Source organism: Natator depressus, chromosome 9, assembly GCF_965152275.1.
Source record: "Natator depressus isolate rNatDep1 chromosome 9, rNatDep2.hap1, whole genome shotgun sequence".
Classification (NCBI taxonomy): domain Eukaryota; kingdom Metazoa; phylum Chordata; order Testudines; family Cheloniidae; genus Natator; species Natator depressus.
Window position 1 is genome coordinate 44789656 of NC_134242.1, and position 21036 is coordinate 44810691.

General features: G+C 44.1%; 1 protein-coding gene across 2 annotated transcripts in view; it reads left to right on the plus strand.

Annotated features, from left to right (window-relative positions):
• The window catches only part of ARHGEF4 (Rho guanine nucleotide exchange factor 4), a 326464-nt gene that overhangs the window by 292330 nt on the left and 13098 nt on the right, over positions 1-21036 (plus strand). For both annotated transcript variants that reach the window (XM_074964006.1, XM_074964007.1), the window contains one exon: positions 17487-17666. In XM_074964006.1, coding sequence (XP_074820107.1) covers positions 17487-17666 — 180 coding nt within the window. The remainder of the gene's footprint in view (positions 1-17486; positions 17667-21036) is intronic.

Consider the following 21036-nt stretch of genomic DNA (forward strand, 5'->3'; position numbering starts at 1 on the left):
GGCAACTTTCACCTTCTCTGTATGTGTGTGTGTATATCTATCTATCTATCTATCTATCTATCTATCTATCTATCTATCTATCTATATATATATCTATATCTTCTTACTATATGGTCCATTCTCTGCATCCGATGAAGTGGGCTGTAGCCCACGAAAGCTTATGCTCTAATAAATTTGTTAGTCTCTAAGGTGCCACAAGTACTCCTGTTCTTTTTGCCGATACAGACTAACACGGCTGCTACTCTGAAACCATTCCAATACCATTTGCATTAACTTTTGTGACCCTTCAAAGGTGATGCAGCAGCAGCCAATGGAGTGGATCCTGGGGAGCATATGAGTCCTAAAATTGCTAGCGGTCATTGCTTCTGCTAGCGGTCATTGCTTCTGCTAGTGGTCTGCTTCTAGAGACAACCAAGATGTCTGGTTGGAAGCATAATTCTGGCAGATGGTGCTTCCAGGGCACTGATATACCCCACTGCTGACTGCCATGGCAGCTCCATTGTTCTTGACATGCAGCAACTGCTGACACAAAGGTTCCTGGACCGCTTCTGACTTGAAAAGTGCTATCTGTCATTAGTGAGCAGTGGAGAGAGCCTAGCAGAGTTGTGGAAATAGGGTTGGGAGCAAGCTAAAGACAAATAAAGGGAAAGGCTTCTTGCAATGCAAGCTATTATCACCCATGTTTTTAAGCTAGTAGCAGAATTCTTTAACACTTGACTCCGTTGCATATGTATATTGTGTGTGTGTGGTTGTATATCGAGAATGTACAGTATGTATATGTGTGTGTGTACACACACACTATATACTGGATATAAAACTACATTACAGCAATGTTAAGATTGCAAATTTAAACACACAAAATCCAGGAGATGGAATAATGAAGGTTCTTACAGTGATTTAACATACCCAGTCCTGAATATGAGGTACACATTTAACGGCATAGCTAGTTATCCAAAATACCACACGTGCACCCTTGGGCAGTTTAATGTTGCTATGAGAACCTTAACTCTGGCATTTCTTGACTGTTGATGTTTAAATCTGCAATCTTAGCAAGGCATTAACTCAGCCTTTTACATTAAAATTCCTTGATAATGTTTATAAAGGCAATAAAGAGAGAGAAAAACGAGTCGATGTTTTTTGTGTGTGTGTCATAAAAATTCTCCCATAAAGCCTGACTCTGCCCTCTGTAATTGGCTTGGGGAGAGCCTTACGTCACAAATGCCCCCGTGAAATTATTGAGACTACATGTGGAGTAAGGGTATCTCTCAGTGTGAATAACAGTGGCAACTTCCGGCTCCAACTATAGTTGCCTTACCTTTTAAGCCATGAGGTGCTAGAATTGTATGTGTGTGTGTCCTTTTCTTTATCTCAAATTGGATCCTTTGTAGGAAGAAAAACCTCAGCTCAGCAAGGCTGTGGTCCCAAGTGCTGGAGTGTTAAGGGGCACACTTTTCAGTAAAGATAGCAGGGTTGGGGTTTGTGAAATGTGTACAAAGGCTTTTCCTGCCTTCATCTGTACGCTGCCTTTGATTGTTCTGTAATGTCAGTTAATCCACTTCCCTCTTTCCGTAATGATATCCTTGGAAGGCAAGCATTGCTGTACCCAGAAAAAGATTTCTGGGGAAAGTGTCTTGGGGCTGAAAGCACAATACTGAGAGTCAGGAAGCCTGCCGCCTATTCCTGGCTCTGCCATAGATTCTGGGTGACTTTGAGCAAATTGCTTTAGCTCTCTGCCTCAGTTTCCCTCCACAGTAAAATAAGGATAACAACACTTCTCTCTCACAGGGGAAGTGGGAGACTAAATGAATCAATGTTTGTAAAGCTCTTTCAGCTCTTCAGCGGAAGGAGCTAGGTACATGCTGTATATTATTATTTCACAGCGTAGATGGGAGTTGAAGGGCCCAACAATCCTTATGTCAAAAAGGAAGTTGTTACAAAGACAGTGCAACTCTGAAATCCTGGAGCAAAGTGCTAATTTGAGGTACAGACAGTAACTCCCCTCTTAATGTCCTCTCGCTTAACGTTGTTTCAATGTTACGTCCCTGCTCCATTACAGAACATGCTTGTTTAAAGTTGTGCAGTGCTCCACTATAACATCATTTGGCCGCCTGCTTTGTCCACGGCTGGCAGCCCCCCTATCAGCTCCCTACACCCCCCCCGCAGCACCTCCCGCCCGCCAGCGGACCCCGTGGATCAGCACCTTCCCCCTGTTCCCCTGCCTCCTGCCCACGGCAATCAGCTGTCTTGCGGCATTCAGGAGGCTGCGGGGAGGAGCGAGGACACAGCACACAGCCTCCCCCCTCCCTCCCGTGCCTCCTGAACGCCGCAAACCAGCTGATTGCAGCAGGCAGGAGGCAGGGGAGGGAAGGGGGAGGCGCTGATCTGCGGGGTCCGCTAGCAGACGGGAGGCGCTGGAGTGCGGGAGCATAGGGAGCTGATGGGGGGCTGCCAGCTGTGGACAAAGCAGGTGGCCAAACAATGTTATAGCGAAGCATTGCACAACTTTATTAAATTGCGTGTTTGAAATTGTTTAAAATGTATATAATGCCTTTTGTCTGGCAAAAAAAAATTCCCTGGAACCTAACCCCCCTATTTACATTAATTCTTACGGGGAAATTGGATTCGCTTAACGTCCTTTCACTTAAAGTCGCATTTTTCAGGAACATAACTACAATGGTTAAGTTTCAGAGGAACAGCCGTGTTAGTCTGTATTCGCAAAAAGAAAAGGAGTACTTGTGGCACCTTAGAGACTAACCAATTTATTTGAGCATGAGCTTTCGTGAGCTACAGCTCACTTCATCGGATGCATGCATCCAATGAAGTGAGCTGTAGCTCACGAAAGCTCGTGCTCAAATAAATTGGTTAGTCTCTAAGGTGCCACAAGTACTCCTTTTCTTTTTACAATGGTTAAGTGAGGAGTTACTGTATATCTCCAGACTCCAGCAGCCCTGGATGGTTGCCAGGGAATACAGGGTAGGGATCTGAATCTGGGTCTTTTGCCCCTAATATTTAATGAGGAAATGATGGATGAATTTTTTTTGGCATTTCCATCTCTTTATCCGGTTATTTGTAAGGTGGCCATTTTCATGGTATCTGGGCATAGTTTTATGGTTGGGAGGGGAACACTTATATTTGTTTCTCTTACTCCACCCCAGCCTTGCCTACAGTCATATATACAGTCTCAAGCTGGGTACAGCTAATTATGCCATCACATCTGTTTCTGAAAGTGGGATTTCTCACCTTGAAATCCTCACTTCTGGCCTATAGAAGTTAATCAACCTGTATTTAGAAACCGTGACTCATTCAAACCTACCTCAAATCTCAGTTTAAGAAACAACCCGGAGAGATGACATCAGGCCAAGGATTCCGGAGTCATGTTGGGTGCGAACAGCATCGGCAATGCTGAAAAGACTGATGGGAAAGGAAGGTGATTTGGGATTTGAAGGCACAAAGTTGGCATTCGGTTTTGTTTGTGTGTTTGTTTTTTGCTAGTTTCACTTAATTGTCATCAAAGGTGAAGACCCAGCAGTGAGACTGTTCGTTTTCTTCACTGCAGCAATGCAGATGTTGGGCTCAGTTGTGCTTTTGGGCACAGCCCTGACTGAGGAGCAGTGTGGAAGCTCAAGGGGGAACACCCAGTGATGTTGAGCCTCAGACAAATTTCTGAGGCACAGTGTCTCCCCTGGCTCTCCATTTGTGCTGGAGAGTAATGCCTTGATGCACCTTTTGGGGTACAGTGCACTCTTCCACACCCCACAGCTAGCCAGCTTCTCTGGTCCATACATGGGGGCAAAAAGTCATAGCTCCCCTCACTCCCTACTCACTGTCTTCCTTGTTGCTCCTGGGGGAGAACATTCCAAGTGCAATCTCTGTACTTACCCAATTGCAAGAAGCGACCTGCATGGGCTGCACAGAGGTGTGTCCTTACTGTCTTCCACTCCCCTACACAGCAATATGGGACCAGGAGAAGCGGTCTAGCTCTAATGCACCAGAACATTTCACTGGCAGTGGCCTGTCCAATGAGAGAGCAGGGCCTGCTAAGCTTGTTTCTTTGCTTTAAATGTAGACAGTACAAAAGTTTGCTCCCTTCCGTTCCGGAGCACTGGACCTATGTCAAGGAGGGAGCTGTTTGCTTTTGATCATGTTTTGGTCTACGTCTATTCTCCAAGGCTAGATTCATTTTTGTAGGGTGACTTTTGATAACCATCCGCTGTCTTTGTGATTTATTCCTGGGCTCTAAGGCATGGAGCTGGCCAGATAAGAAACACGTTAAGTATTTAGAATGATACCATCAACTATTATTTGTAATTTATGCTTTTACTGTTCTGATTTTTAAAATGTCCCATTGCACAGATTAGATAAGATTAAAAAATGAGGAATGTTTGTATTTATATTGCATCCCTGGGCATGTTAACTAATGAAAAAGCTGCAAAGTATGAAATAAAATGGCATTTCTCTTGTACCTATTGACTTATTCCTCGGTACAGATTTGTGCTGGGGTTACTTCAGGCATTCCAAAACAGCCGCCACTTTCAGCATTGTTTTAATACACCGAGTATCAGCTCCTCCGCTGGTGTAAATTGGCCTAGCTCTGTTGAGTTTAAGGAGTTATGCCTGTTTACACCAATCAAGGATCTGGAACAAAGAACCTAGCAGAGAAGATTTTTTTTCTCCCCCATCAGCCCCCCCCCCCCCAAAAAAAAAAAAAGTTTCATAAGTGGATAAGTAAAAGCAGGATTTGAAAATTACCATGAGGAATCTGGTAAGAAATTGTAACTGAACGTTTTAGTATTTATTATATTTGTATTACAGTAACACCTAGAGGCCCCAATAGGAATCAGTGTCTCACTGTACACATATATAGTAAGATGCAGCCCCTTCCCCAAAGGGCTCACAGTCTAAACAGACAAAGAGCAGGAAGGGAAGCGGACAGAGAGAAGGGAAGAGACGTTGCCCAAGATCACACAGCAGGTCCGTGTCAGAGTTGGGAATAGGGCGGAGGTCCACTGGGTCAGTCTAGTGCCCTAGCCACTCAAAAACACTGCCTCTGATTGCCTTGCAAAGCCGCTTATTGCAAGGCCCACGATTCATTTTGCAACCTCTTCCATTGCTGAGGGAGTCAGTCCCATGGAAGAGGGGGAATCTGTTGAACACTTGTGTGTTTGGCTAGGGTAAGGAAATAGTGTTACACAAGAGGAGGAGGAGAACCTGTGATCTGCCCCAGCACGGACTAGAGGCAGCAATATGGATAATGGACCAAGGGAATCCACTGGCTTTCTTGACCAAAATGGCAATTGACACCTCAGATGAATGAGGAAAATGGGAAATATTTAAATGGCATAAGCATGAGAGGACCCCAAAAGATTCCAACCAGCTGCTACTTCTATCTACCCATTACATGTACCATCAATAGGATTTTTAAAAACAACAACATATATTTACTCAGAGAAGGAGTTAGGGAGAGAACTTGATTAGAACAAAGGAGCTCTTGTTAGAATAAAAAAGGAGAAAGTGACTGACTACATTTTTACTCCCACAGAAACCAATCAGATAAGGAATAATAAAAGAATGACTAACATTTGCCTAATGACGAACTTGTGAAACGGCATCAGTTCTGATTTCCTCCCAGCCCTGCTAATATTGAGATTTTCTTATGGCCACCTAAGAAAGGAAGAATGGACAAGGTCTATTTGATTACTAGCGTAATAAGGTGAAAGCCTGAAGTATATGTTTGTGTGTAAGAGAGATACAGATAGAGAAATTGCCACTATAGCTAATTTTTGTGTCATTGGGCACTTGCAGTTGTTTTTACAGGAGAAGCCAAAGGAAGGAGGCAGAGGCTAATTCTTGAATAGTTCTTTGGGGGCCACGGAAATTGCCACTAAGGGTCAAATCCTGAAAATTCTGGGGCTCCTCCTGTTAGGTGCTGAGTGTCCTCAGCTCCCATTAACTTGGGGCAGGATCTGTCACATGACTGTTAATCCAAGGGGGATTTTTTACAGACAATCGTAGCAATAAAAATCATTTTAGTGTGTTCCTTGCAGCGTGTTCCATTAAAATTAAATTACACACAAAGAAAAATGAGGCCTACTTTCTGGCAAGTTGCCTATCCCAGAACCAGAGATATGCTGACCTTTTGCTGATTTGAAGTGGTTTGCAAACACCACTGTTATATATGCTTCTTGCAAATGTTTCCTCTTGCCTCATTTGTAAAACAAATTTAGATTAATTTGCCTCCAAGCTACAGCTGATTCTGTAAGTTACTGAGTCTCCTGGGGAAGGAATAAAGGTCTGGCTCAAAGCTTAGAGCATTGTGAGTCTTTCTGGTTCCCTCGTCTTTCCACAGATGAAGAGCTAAGGCCAGGTGTTTATGCCCAGGAACTCTTTGGCTGTGTATCTACCAACTTTTTCTTTTTTTGGTGCAGGGGATTCCTGATCCATTAGGGGAGTAATTGGACTTCTCCCAGTGGAGATAAGGGCACTATGAGCTTCTCAGGCAGTCGCTGCTTTCCTAAAACTGAGCTGGCGTCTCCTGAGTTGTCAGTGTGGCCTCCAGCCACAGGGGGCAGCGGTTGTATGGGGGAGCCCGCTAAGATGCAGGCTGCTGGCCCACAGCTAAAGGGCACCTGATCTCCCCACATGTCAAAAATGGCAGCAATACCTTGCAGAGGGAGAAGGAAGCAACGGGGGGGGGGCGGGGAGTACAAAGGAGGAACCATAAAATTTGGCAGCAGCCCACTTTAGGGACAGGAGTTTAAGGGGAAGTTTGAACTCCAACAAAGAGACAGAGGGACAGGTGGTATCATGGAGGATAGTAAAGGGGACATTGGTAGGAGAGGCTCAAAGAGAAATTCAGATCCTCGAGGAAAGAAGAAAGAGGGGGATGGGGAAGGACCATGGAGAGAGACTAGAATACAGAACACAGCAGCATGTGTATGTAGTATAATCACAGGCGCATAACATTAAAATGAAGACAATAACTAGCATTCCCAATTGTGTCCCTGAGTAAAGATAAAATTAAAAGTTGCAACAATTTTGCCAGTCACAAATAATTAGAGGTGGGCTGAGGAGGTGATGTTTGGATCTGAATTCCTTCCTGTTAGGTATAGGTTAGGTTTCACAGGGTTTGAAGCCAGGCGTAAAGTAAGGTTCAAGTTTGAAGGTGCCAAAATCTTTCAAGCTGCTGTTGTACAATTAGCTACTCTTGTGAGATTCCCTCTGTTTGGGCTTCAAATTTTATGAGCTCAACCAACATTTTAGCTGTATCCAAGCTAGAACTGGAAAATAGGTCCCTTATTGTTTGGGATCTGACCCACAATCAAGACCACAATGGAAAGTTCATATATGGGGATTCAAATCCAGTCCTCCCTCCTTCCCACCTCCAGAGAAGAAAAGAGAAGAAACTCACAGGTGTTTTGATTTCAAAGTTCCAGTTGTGACTGCTCTCTAGTTACTATTGTAATACACTGACTAGCTCCTATGTGTTGCTTCCCTCTACTGGAGAGAATCAGAACAGGTCAACTGTATGCCATTGGCCCTACACTTAGAACAGCGACTTGAGGTTCTACTTGTCTTCAGCTCAAGGGGCAGGAGGGTTTGAGTTCTGTCCTGGTCTCATGTTGAGTTTTAGAGTGGCTGTGGTGTGCAGCAAAATGTCAAAGCTTAAGAAGTTCAAAGAGACCTAAGGGAGTAAGGTTTCCACTTGCCATTCAAAGTCAATATGAGTTTGGCATGTAGGATACTTTGAAAATCCCAGGCAATGCTTTTAGCAGCTGGTGCCTGTTGCTTGTTCCCAAACTGTATGGCCAGAGAGGTTGGGTGTGGGTGCATGTGTGTGTGTGGCGGGGGGGTGGGGGGGGGCAGGGCAGGCTAGCCAAAATTTGAAGCATCTTAAGCCACTTAAAGGCCTTAGACTGGTATAAGCTGCTTAAGTCACTTTAAGGCTTTAGATGGGTTTAAACTTAAGCTGATTTAAGGCTTTAGAGCAACTTAAGTTCTTTGGCTCTGTGGGTTTAAGATGGTGTGGTCCTTTAAGCAATCACTTAACTGCCAAAGGCCTTTTGAACATTTTTAAACGACACTGTATTTCCTTAGTTTTATACGCATGCCTACTTGTACTGTGCATTCATAGATAGGAGAATGCTCCCACTCTGCATGCTCCACAGAGGGCATTTTCAAACCCTCATAACTACTAAATGATGAACTACACATTTTCCAGCCTAGCACAGGTTCTGCTATTCCTCACTGAGGAGCCTACACATCAAGTCTGAATGTTCAGAGTTCAGCCATTTGTGAGTACAATGATGGTCAGAATGGGAAATAGAAAATTGCTTTGGTTTTGTTTTTACTATCTTCTCATTCAAAAACAGTTGAACAAAATTAGTTCACAACTACCAGAAAAAAATACGGCTTGAGGCTGGGAAAAGAGTATGGAAATTTCATCTTCAAAGAATAGTCTTCTGGAAACTTGAGTGAATGATAACAAGGGCTTCTGGAAGCCATTTTACAACGTTAATTAGAGTGGTAACTAACAGCAACTTCTGTAATAAATTAACATTTTGTTACCTGGCGTGATAGCAGGAACTGTCTTTTATAGAATGATGATAACCTTGGGAAGGATTCAGTGGTATTTTATCTTCTGTGGTTTCCTTTGCCTAAGACTGAGGATATTAGCTCTAGAAAGTTAGCAGACTCTGTTACTACATAACACATGATAAAAACAGGAAACTCCCATATCTCTACCAGGAGTGAATGGGATTTCTCTGGGAGAAAGCATTACCGAATTTGTTTCTGGTTGATGAAAGTGATCGGTCATGGAAGATCAGAGGGGAAAGTTATGGGAAATCTGTCCTTAGAATGGATGTTGAAGAGAAGACTTCCCCCAAAAGGTGCATGTATGTGCTGTGTAGGGGATCCCTAACATGCAAAGCACTGCAAGCGATGCCTGGGTTGTAGTTCTTTCCTATAACCACTTCCCCCAACACACACACATAGCTTCAAATAAAGGCGAGCACCGCTCTGCCTACTCTGCTAAAAACAAGGATAGCATCCCTCTTCCCCCTGGCTTGGGTAACCTGTTTCTCTACAGCTCCCTTTCCTCCTTGGGTGGCACAGTGGGAGCTCCCCCTCCTGTTTCAATCTACTTTAACCACCTACCGCTGCATATTCCTTGAGAAGGAAATTACCGCAGGGAGCAGGAAGAATTGGAAGCAGGATTCAGTAGATAAAGAATTAAAGGATAGGAATATAATTAATGACAAGCAATATGCTTTTATGGAAAATAGGCCTTGTCAAACAAATCTGATTTTATTCTTTGGTGAGATTACAGGTTTGGTTGATAAACATAACTGGTAAATGTAATAGACTTTTGTAAGGAATTGGACTTAGTAGCATGTGACATTCTGATTTTAAAAATTGGCACTATATAATATCAATAGAGCACATGCTAAATAGATTAAGGACTGGCTAACAAACAGGTCTCAAAAAGTAGTCATCAATGGGAAATCATCACATGGGGTTGTTTCTAGTGGGGTTCCACATGGATCAGTTCTGGGCCCAACACTATTCAACACTTTCATCAAAGGTCTGGAATCAAATATAAAATCACTGCTGATAAAATCTGCAGATGACACAAAGATTGGTGGAGTGGTAAATAATGATGAGGACAGGTCAGTCATACAGAGCAATCTGGATCACTTGGTAAGCTTGGCCCACTCAAACAAACTGTGTTTTAATACAACCAAATGCAAGGCCATATATTTAGGAACAAAAAATGCAGGGCTGCACCTACATGGGGGGCTGTATCCTGTAAAGCAATGACTCTGAAAGGGATTTAGGGGTCACAGTAGATTAGGGTGACCAGATGGCATGATTTTATAGGGACAGTCCCAATATTTGGGGCTTTGTTTTATATAGGCATCTATTATCCCCTACCCCCATCCCAATTTTTCACATTTGCTGTCTGGTCACCGTATAGTAGATGAGCAACTCAACGTGACCTTCTAGAGCAATGCTGTAGCAGAAAGGGCTAATGTGGTTAGTAAGGCTTACACTGGAATACTGTGTCCAGTTCTGGTGTCCATTTTTTAAAAAAGATTTTGAAAAACTGGAGAGGGTATAGAAAAGAGCCACAAAAACGATTGCAGGGCTGGAGAAAATGCCTAACAGTGAGACACTTAAGGAGCTCAGTCTGTTTAGTTTATCAGACAGAAGATTGAGAGGTGACATGACTACTCTGTATAAGTACCTTCACAGGGAGAAAATCTCAGATACTAAAGGGCTCTTTAATCCAGCAGTGAAAGGCAGAACAAGAACCGATGGTTGGAAGCTGGAGCCAGACAAATTCAAATTAGAAATTAGGCACAGTATTTTGGCAGTTGTGGTGCTGAACCATTCAAACAAACTACTGAGGGAAGTGGTGGAGTCTCCATCTGTGGATGTTTTCAGATCAAGGCTGGATTCCTTTCTGAAAGGTATGCTTTAGCCAAATACAAGTTATTGGGCCAATACGGGGTAACTGTGTGAAATGTAGTGCCTTGTGATATACAGGAGATGAGACTAGAAGAACTAATGGACCTTTCAGGCCTTACATGCTATGAATAAATGACCATCTAGAAGTTCCCTTCTTAGTAACAAAAGGGGAAGATGATTTCTTAAAGCTCCTGGGTAGGGGAATGTTAATTGCCTGGGCCTGGCCCGTGTCAGGGGGCTGGTTCTTTTTTGTTACTGTTGTTTTTGTGAAAACCAGCTTGCACAGTCTCTGTTGACCTTTTTCTTCTCTCCTCTCTCCTTCCCTGAACACAGAGAGTTGGAGGGCGGGATGCGGGGGATGGAAGCGTTGAACTACAGGAGAAATTTTTAAGTCAGGCGCAGAGATTGGCTAGATTACACCTGTACATTTACAAGAATCTCTAGAGTGAGTGCAGCCATGATTCTGGGCATGATGGGAAATAACATGCTATATAAAACTCCCCTGCTGCACTTTCCATAAGAGCGGGAAGGTGAGCACCTCCATAGGGGAAGGATTAACAGAGTGAAGCAGCTGGAGCAGTCTGTGGGTTTTGCCTTTTGGGGGGCTTGCTGACTTGCAGACTGGTGGGACTAAAGGCTTAATATGTTTGGTGTCATGACCCAGTTCTTTTTTTCTGTTTCTAATACACGTGTTCGGAGAGATCCAAAGAAATATTCAGAAAAATAGAAGCAACACTCTCAAATGTATTTTAATTCATTATGCAATGATTGACTTTATAGCTACTCTTGATTAGAAAGTATTTGTTCTAGGGTCACAGAGCAGAAAATGGTTCTTGTGCCTTATCCTCTCTCTTGGCTGGAGGCTGAGCTCCCCTGTGCCTGATTGATTGCCGATGCACCTGGTATAGGCAGGGCTGCTTTTCAGCTTTTAGTGCTCAGCATAAGCAAAAGAAGGTTATTACTGTTTTATTCAAGTAGAACTAATCAGCTGACAGATAAATATTTCCCAAAGCAGCCTCCATCCCTGGTTTCATAGGGTTTCTACACAGTTCACAGATCTTTTATCTCTGTTAGTATTGCCTGGAGCTTCCGCGAGAACAAGCCTGGGACATATGAGGCAATTATGCTGAGGTATACAGCCTTAGACCAACAAGAGCTGAACAGTCAAAATACAAACATGCATATAAATGCAGTGTTTGGCAAACTCAGTTTCTTTGCATACATATAATTGGCTTAATTTCAGTGTAATTATGTGGATTTGCAGTGGACCCCGGGCTGTTTTTTCGCCCCTCTTGGTCATATTTGTTCTGCCCTAGAAGAGACAGAGCTTGGGATCCTAATGCAGCAGCCTCTAACGTACCTTATTGTTCACTTTTGTGACATATCAAGTAACATACACAGTGCTTCTTTGGTGAACTGTAAATGAGCAGCTAACAAATTACAGCTGATTGTAGCTATGTGGACAGTTAAAAGCAGCTGCAGATGAATAAAAATGCTAATGTAATATTAGAGCACCTGCAGTACAGTCAATATTCAGTGTCAGTGATACACTGATAATATTGCATTTGGCTTGCTGATGTATCCTTGCACACTCAACCTGGGTGTAAATAAAGAGAACTCCCTCGTTTCTGTTCATTTACAGAGTTGCAAACAAAACTGACTGAGAGCAGGTCTGAAGAAAGCAAGGTTTGCATTCTGTTTTCTACAATTTCCCTTCCAGAGACTCTGGTTCACACGTTGCTTAGGTCTAAGGTGAGCAGGTAGCAAGTGTGAAAAATCGGGTCACTTTTTTGCGGGGGGAGGAGGAGTTAATAGTTGCTTATATAAGACAAAGCCCCTAATATCGGGATGTCTGGTCATCTTACTTAGGTCACAAGAACAAGTTTAGCTGTAGGAAATGCAGGTCTTTAAGAAAAGCTCTGGAGTGGTCAGAATGAAAAGCTGCCAAAGTCACAACAATAGAATGGACCAGTTAAACATTGTTTTGTATGGAAACTGACCTTCGTTTCTCAGGGACTATGGTAAATAGCAAGAGCAGGGCATGTGATGTGGTAACTGTGAGCCTTTTCAATACTCCATCTAGCGTGATGTTTCTGTGGAAGGTAAGAAGCGCTTGTAATTTACCTGTCTAACTGTGCAGTATTCTTGGACATCTTGCAGAAAACCCTTCTCCTCCTATTGTGCTTCCTCTTAATTAGCAAAAGGAGAGTCTTAACCATCCCATTCTTATCCCAGCCACATGTGTCTGCCAGAACAAGGTTTGTTGAATTCTACAGTGTCCATTGTGGTTCAGCGCCATGTCTGGAACAGCTGCACTTAGAAGTCAGAGAAACTATGTGAAATAATATCAATAGTTTAATGATATTTATGGCAATGACACCATGACTGATGTTGAGTAGTGGCACAGTCTACTCTTAAATGATCTATCTCAGAGGAGGGTCTGTTAAAACAAGGAGTCATTTACTCATTCCATGAGAGTCCAACAAAATAATTTTTTTTAAAAAGCTGCAGATCAAAGACATGATGCACTAAAAGGCAGTACATGATATGCTGGTAATAATCAGTGAACTATTGAATTTTTCAGTACCTGTCGCCTCCCAAAGGACAAATAGATCCCGGAGTTAAAGCGGCGTTGAATCAGGGAGCTGTAGCTTTCAGTCAAGGTGGTGTTTCAAATATTGCGGGACTAAATGGGGTGGGAAAGTCCAGAGCCTGAATAAAACATTTTTCTCCTCACTCTTCTGCCTTAATCTCCTCTCATTGTTCCCCTACTGTAGAAATGGTGTTAACTTTTGATGAAACAATAGTTGGTCTATAATCCCCACCACCATTTTTGAGTAACTACTATGAGTCCCAAACACCTTTGGCATGGATTTATCTGCCTACTCCCGGGTATTTGGTAGTTCAGCTGTGACTCTGTAGCTACATACACAACCACCTTTATAGCTACATTCCTGAATGTAGAAGACTTCAGGTATTAATACTAGATGCTGCATTAAACTAAAGGACAGCTTTGCCATCCACCCGTGCCGAAGCCTGAGCTTTTCGAAGCTGATTAAGCGTTTTACTGACACGGCTCCCATCAATTTCTATAGGAATTCTGAGTGTAAAATCCCCTAGTGAGCTGTCAACAGCTCAACCCAAGATCATTGCTAATGTTGGGTCTGATTGGCCATACTGTCTTCTTTATAAAGATAGGCAGTTCTGACTGCCTGGTGCTTACAGTGTTAATTTATTAACGCCTGCTGAATCTTGCTTGTGTTGCAGCAGCAATTTTGTAAAGAAGTGTCATATAGCTGTGTATGGCCCCATTCACGGACTGTGACGTGAATGTCTCTGGTCCTTGATTCCACACTCAGAGCAGGGGATTTAAGGCCATAGTGGAGTTATTTTATCTTATGAGCTCTTCATAACTTGTATCTTGAGAGGCCCTTTGAATTCTGTTCTTTTCAAGGATTTCTTAATTAGTCTACTCCATAGCTATGTCACAGTGGAGCAAATGAGTCATGCCTGAAGGGAGAGGAGACATTTCAGCAGTAGGCTTCTATTCCCCTTTGCTATGTGAACCACGAGTAAGCAGCGTAGTAAATAGCCCTAACAGCATTATTGATTAATTATCAAGCCTGAACGCCCACACACACACAGCTTAATAGGACAAATTGTATACCATGCATTTAGAAGTGTGAAAAGAGCTCTCTATTGCTGCACTAGCTATGGTAGCAGTTGGTTTTCTGGGTCACCCACTACCACTATCTGATCCTTGCTTTTCTTACCTAGAAAATGGTCCCATACTAATACCAGTTGTATGATCCAAACTCATCCTAACTCAGTGTAGATGGGAAGTAGTGAGGTCCAGTAGATAAGACACAGGACTGGGATTTGAGTCCTGGATTGTATTCCGGCTCTGTCATTGATAGAGTGTGTGACCTTAGGTATGTCCCTTAACTTCTCTGTAACTCTTTTTTCCCATCTGTAAACTGGGGACAATGACACTTGTCCACTCTTATGAGTCCCTTTGAGATGCACAGATGAGAAGTGCTCTATTCCTGCGAAGCATTATTATAATGCACCCACAATAGCTGGAGTGCTGAAAAGACATGAGGCATGGCTGAAACATTTTGGACCATTTTAGCTGCTATATTAATTCTAGGGATGGTCAGAAAAGCAACAATTTGATTTCATGAAATATGTCACAGTTTGGGAATTTGTTTGTGAGAGAGCAGAACAAAATGGAGATATTTCAAAACATGTTGCGAGAAACCTCCAGAGAGAGTGAGCCATCCTCTCACCCCAAAATAGCCTACTGGTTAGGGCACTCCCCTGGGATGTGAGAGACCCAGGTTAGAGTACCCACCCAGCCGTATTCAGAGCTGGGACTTGTCCCTATGTCTCCTACCACCTAAGTGAGTGCCCAAACTAATTGGCTATTCCAGGAGTCTTTCTCTCCCTCCCTCACCTGGACCTGAGAAGGCTTACGTGCAACATTTTGGCGAAACAGATACATTGCCACAAAACATTTTGGTTTAGATAAAATAGCATTTTCTGTCCAAAATAGTTTGTTGTTTTTTTTAAATGCAGCCAGCTGTAATGCCTCCTGTTCTGCATCCTGTAGCATGCAGAAGATCCCCTGCCTTTTTTCTTTATGTACTATTTGTATTGGTACCAAGCCAAAAAAACAGTAACACAGGATGTGATCAACTGTGCCTGGAAAAATGTAATCAATCTCAGGTGCGTATCATAGCCAATGTTGGGCTATACAGCACAGTGGATGGATACGGAGACAATATTTCAGAAGAGGTTATTAACATGACTGAAGACAGAGTATTGGGTATAATAAGTAACTTTTTCATTGAACAATATGTAATGCTGACAGACCCTGGTCGTTGGCAGGTGGGATTGAACCGGGGACCTCTGGAGCTTAGTGCATGAGCCTCTACCACATGAGCTAAAAGCAAACTCACTGTTAGCTAAGGCTGTAGATCAGACTCATTAACTGCTCTCTCTCTAAGTGGTTTCAGTGCCACTAGATGGGACAGAACACCACACCCAGAAGGTGTGAGGGTTACACGTACATACAAGTTTTCTCCTTTCCAATCCTCCTCGGGGCTGTTCATGCCACCCGACTTCTAGAGGCTAGTACTGCACAATGGGGTTACAGAAAATCAGGATTCACACGCCCCCTACATTGGATTGACTGTCTGAGGACACTTCCCTAACCAATCATAATGGGAAGAGTCCAGTGTTTTCTTTGACCTTTCAGCAAGGGAGCCCCCAAAGTTTCTCAGAATTGCATAGATGTCTAAGCCGTCATTCGTAGTCATGTCCAGGCCCTGATGAAAGCCCATAAGTGTTATTCTCCAGAGGTTAAGGTTAATGGGAAAGTCTCTGACCCAACAAATCAGGATGGACTTGTAGGGAAAAGTCAGATGGACATTCCTTTGCTAGTGACTATCACAGTTCAGGATACAAAGATTTCCCTTATGTACAGTAGTCCCTTGCTTTTACTTCTTCATGCATTTTTTAAAAATGATCTTTTAGGGTTGAAGTTTTCCACGCTTGATCTCTGCCTGAGCATAGCTTTTACTTTGAATGTTTGAAGTGAACCTCCTCTGATGTTACTTAATCATGAGTGGGTTCAGGAAGGGGATATTGTCCCCATGATTATAAGGACTTGCTGCTCTGTTTTATCACACAGATCGTTGAAAAATGACTCAACCATGGCATGTAAATAGTCCCCAGTGAGGAGTATGTCCAAGACTAAGTTTAAAAAATATTGTTTGGAAAGTAAGAAAGTTGTGACCATTTGAAAATTACACACTGAATACATGTAGTAGAATCATTCCTTAAATTCAAGTGATTGTTCGAGAGATGGGTTGTGCATGGGTGCATTTTTTCCAAAGTAAGCACTTTTTGAGATATGTTAATAACCAGTTGACCCCAAGCTTAAGCATTTGTGTACCTTTGAGGACTTATTTAAAGTGGCTTAAGTGCTAATTTTAACCACCCTAAAGACTTAAAGCAGCATACAATCTTAGGTCACTGTGGGGTACATTCTGTTCTGAAAAGTAGCTCTGTAAAAATGCTACCATTGGGTTCCATTTTTGTATCTCAAGGGCTTCTGTAGCAAATATGACTTGGTGCCACAAATGTTCTCTGAGATCTAAAGTGCATGCTCTGTTCTTTCTGGCTAATGCATAATCACCAATAACAACAACTCTTTGATCCAAAATCTGCCTCAGTTACCACGCACCTCTCACTGTCTCCAACTGGGGTGGAGCAGATGCAATAGAGAGCACAATTTGGCTGTGCATTTGGCATGTAGTAATTCTGTTGATGAAGCATGAGCCAGAATGGACTTGGCTACTTGTCACTTTGCTGCTTCTGAAGGGCTCTAAAGCAATAAAATCTGATTGGGGGGAGATGACTCTGAATACAAACAGGGTGCAGGGCAGGTCATTTCAGCAAGGAGATGCCATTTGAAATAGTCATTATTCAGCCCTATGAACTGCACTAAGAAATGAATGTGCTTTAAATTCTTATGCTACTGCAAGGATTTGAAGGTTCTTAGTCACACTAGAATAAGAACCAGATTGAGGCTGGGACAAGGAGGGGCTACACTGCAGCATGAACCCCTGGAAACCAGGAGTTCACACAAGAGTGGCAGCCTTCCAAAGCTTGCAACATGCTGTCTTCTCCAGCCAGATTCACTCTGCTGGACAGTGTGAGTGTGTATGCAGGGAAGGCGACATGGTTCTGTCCTCCTCCTGTTCACAGTGGGGTGACTTGTGCCATTTGTGGCAGTGATCTGGAAGGCCGGCGCTCAGACAGTGCAAAGACTGCGACTGTGGCTAATGTCTCCCCAACCTCCCATGAGCACCCACACAGAACCAGATACAATGTAGCCTCGAATATTTGGATGGAAGCTCTCTGAGTGTCCATGTGGGCCTGTGCTAGTTGAGTGAAATGCTTCTGTTGGAGGTAACCGGTTGTCAATGCTTTACTTGCTCTGTTCCCAGCTCATCAGCGATGGCAGTGTGGTGTACGCAGAAGCCCTCTGGGATCACGTCACCATGGATGACCAAGAGCTGGGATTCAAGGCCGGCGATGTCATCGAAGTGATGGATGCTACCAACAAGGAGTGGTGGTGGGGGAGGATCCTCGACAGCGAAGGCTGGTTTCCAGCCAGCTTTGTACGGGTAAGGACCTAAACATTGTTTTTAACCCCAGTCCACTGACACCAGCTTCCTGATAGGAGTGCCCCAAGCACTTCTATGGCTGGAGGTGATCTGGTGTAGAATGCACTGGTGATCAGAGCCATGTACATTGTTGCTTCCCTTTAATAATGCTGTGCTAGGGTTGTCAACCCTCCCGGTTTCACTAGGAGTCTCCCGGAATTGGGCTCTATCTCCCGGAGGCTACTGAAGCCAAACTGAGGGATTTTAGGCCTCTAAAAGTCCAGTGGCACAGCAGGGCTAAAGCGGGCTTGCTGCCTGCCCTGGCTCCGCCCTGCTCCCAGAAGCGGCTAGCATGTCCCTGCGGCCCCGGGTGGTGGGGGGGGGAGGAGAGGGGGAAGGAGTCTCCATGCGCTCACCCTGCCCCGAGCACTGATTCCGCATCTCCCATTGGCTGGGAACTGTGGCTAATGGGAGCTGCGGGGCAGTGCCTGCACCCCCTCCCCCATCCCACACCCCAACCCACTGCCCTAGTTCTGAGCTCCCTTCCAGGGCCAGCACCCCATACCACATCCCAAACCCCCTCCCGCACCCCAACCCTCTGGCCCAGCTCTGAGCCCCTTCCCAACCCAAACTTCCTCACAGAGCTTGCACCCCACACCTCCTCCTGCACCCCAACCCTCTGCCCCAGGCTTAGCCCGGAGCCCCCTCCTACACTCCAAACCCCTGGCCCCAGTCCAGAGCCCGGACCCCCTCCCACACCCCAGCCCCCTGCCCTAGCCCTGAGCTCCCTCCCAGAGCCAGCACCCCACCCCACCCCACCCCACACTCCAAACCCCCTCCTGCACCTCAACCCCCTGCCCCAGCCTGCTGAAAGTGAGTGAGGGTGGGGGAGAACAAGTGACGGAGGATGGAGTGGTGTAGGGGTGGGGTCGTGGGGTGGGGCAAGGGTATTTGGGTTTGTGTGATTAGACAGTTGGCAACCCTATGCTGTGCTGAACTGAAGCCTCAGTGGATCTCTCCATTTCTCAAGGTAGAACCAAATCCCCAGCGAGTGTAAAACATCGTAGTTGAATTGAAATCAATGGAGCCATGCCGAACCTATACCCCGGCTGAGGATCTGGTCCTACAAGCCCCATTTATTGGATGTGACAGACTTGGTGGACAAAATGCGAGCTCCAGAAGTGTAGTCTGTGGTTTGGATAGTGCAGAAGTGGGATTCATTCCTTACTGCTAGTTTGCCAGGACATCCGAGTTCTCCTTACTTATGGGGGAGAACAAGAGTCCAGGCAGATTCAGTGCACGGGCCCCATATTTTCCTTCTCTTTCCAAGGAAGAGGGAATTTAAATGCCATTGTGTGAGCTGCAGTTCTCAGTATGGAATCCCGGCTCTGCATTCACTGCTCATGGGCAGTCTCTTCAGCATGACTACATTAACTGAGAATTTATATGGGCAAATTCAGATCTGTCAGGACACCTGGATTCTCAGTCATTTGTCCTCACACAAATTACCTGACACAAATTATGTATTTATGCCTGTAGCAAAAGTCCTGGTCGGGAGTCTGACTGATTGGGACATAAAAGTTTTGAAATCTTTTGCTAGGGCTGTGCAGGAGGCAAAGAAGAAGTTCCTTGTCTCCTCCTTAGCATCCTTAGTCCCTAGCAGAAGACCTGTTCCAGATGATAAAATGTTGTAGTTTGTAAATAAGATCACTTGGATGTGGACCTAGCTCTGACCTTCCATGGGGACAGAACTGTTTCTGAAGAGTCTTTTCTGCTTGAGTGCCACACTGAGGTTGCATTGGAGGAGCTTCAGGTTGTTGCCTATAAGTTGGACCCATGTCCCTCCGGGGTGGTAAAACCCTATGGTGAGACAGCATATCTGTTGCTGACAGGCATTGTCAGTGCTGGCCTTTAAAAGGGCAGGATGCCAACTTCTCCTACTGGAATAATTAATGGCTCCTTGCTCCAGCAACTCAAGCACTGCCAATTATCACTTGACCTCTGATCTATTTCAGGGAACAGCTATAGGGAAGGGAGTATCAAAGCAATTCCAGCTAACCTGGGCTTCTCAGACTTCCTTGATTCTACGCAATCCAGTTTTAGCTGTGGGTCTAACATGGAGATTGCACTGGTTTTGCTGGTCCATGCTCTCCTGCTAGCAACAAAGGAAAATCGGCGTCCCACATCTTTGATCCATCAGCTTTTGTCAATAATGTTGACCGGAATGACTACATTTAGCTATAATTGAGTACACATAGGTCATATGAATGTGGATGTGTGCAATGTGTGGGTATGGATGTGATAATCCTATCTTAACAAATGTTAACTACATAGAAATCTAAACAGACTCTTTGTATTCACTGCAATATCTGTAGCACTAAAATGGCTGAAGTGGAATGGACATTTGCAAAATGATGTTGCATGTTCCTTACTTGAATTTTCTTTATTCTTTCCTAAGCATTTTGTTTGATACTTTTCTAAATGTTATTAGATATTCAAATGGGGTAACCTGAGACCAGTTAAATATGCGCTATGGCATACTGAACTGGTATGAACTGAATTGAAAATTGCCTGGAATTAGCTAACAGTGGTTTTAGTACAGCTGATGAGGTAGACTGTGTACAGCAAGTCTTCTAGGAAAATGTCTGATATTTTTGCCAATATTCATGCTGTGCTGCCATCTAGTGGCCATTCTGAAAGGCACATGAGTCTCATAACCTTGAGCTGTCTCTTCATACGGAATTACTTTCCCATTGGCATCTATATTCAATTTATATAAAGAAATGTTTTATTACTGTTATTTACCTTGTAGTAATGAGTGTCCCCTAATTTACTCCTTAACAAAGACTATCAAAGCAGAATGTATCTAGTGATTTATTACCCTAAACCAGCCCCATAAAAAACCTTCAGTCTTGACTATTAAATCATTTCCTGAGGTGCTTTCCCTTGATTTATATGTATTTCCTCACATCACACCTGTGATCCTTCCATCCAGGAGGGAGCCCATCAATGTCACACCTCAGTTAACGGGAGCAGTGGCTGGGTGACGTGAAGGCATCCCCCAGGTGCTGAATAGCTATCCTCTGCCGTATTCTCAGCCCCTCCAAGGTCTATGGAGCAAACGGCCAGGTCTACTGACTGAACCTAGTTATCCCTATCACTAGAATTCCCTCCACCCTCCCGTGGCCAATCTCTGGGCCCAGGTTCTGGATATTTCATAGAATTAATTCTGGAGGACACTGACTAACCTGTGTGTGGGCTCTAGGAACGTGACAGGGAGGAATTGCTGATCACAACAGCCTTGCTGTCCTCCAACATGCCCTTCTTGGTGGTAGAAGGAGCTGAATTAGTGACGCAGGCAAGATGAGAGAGTAAAAACAGGGAATTGAGG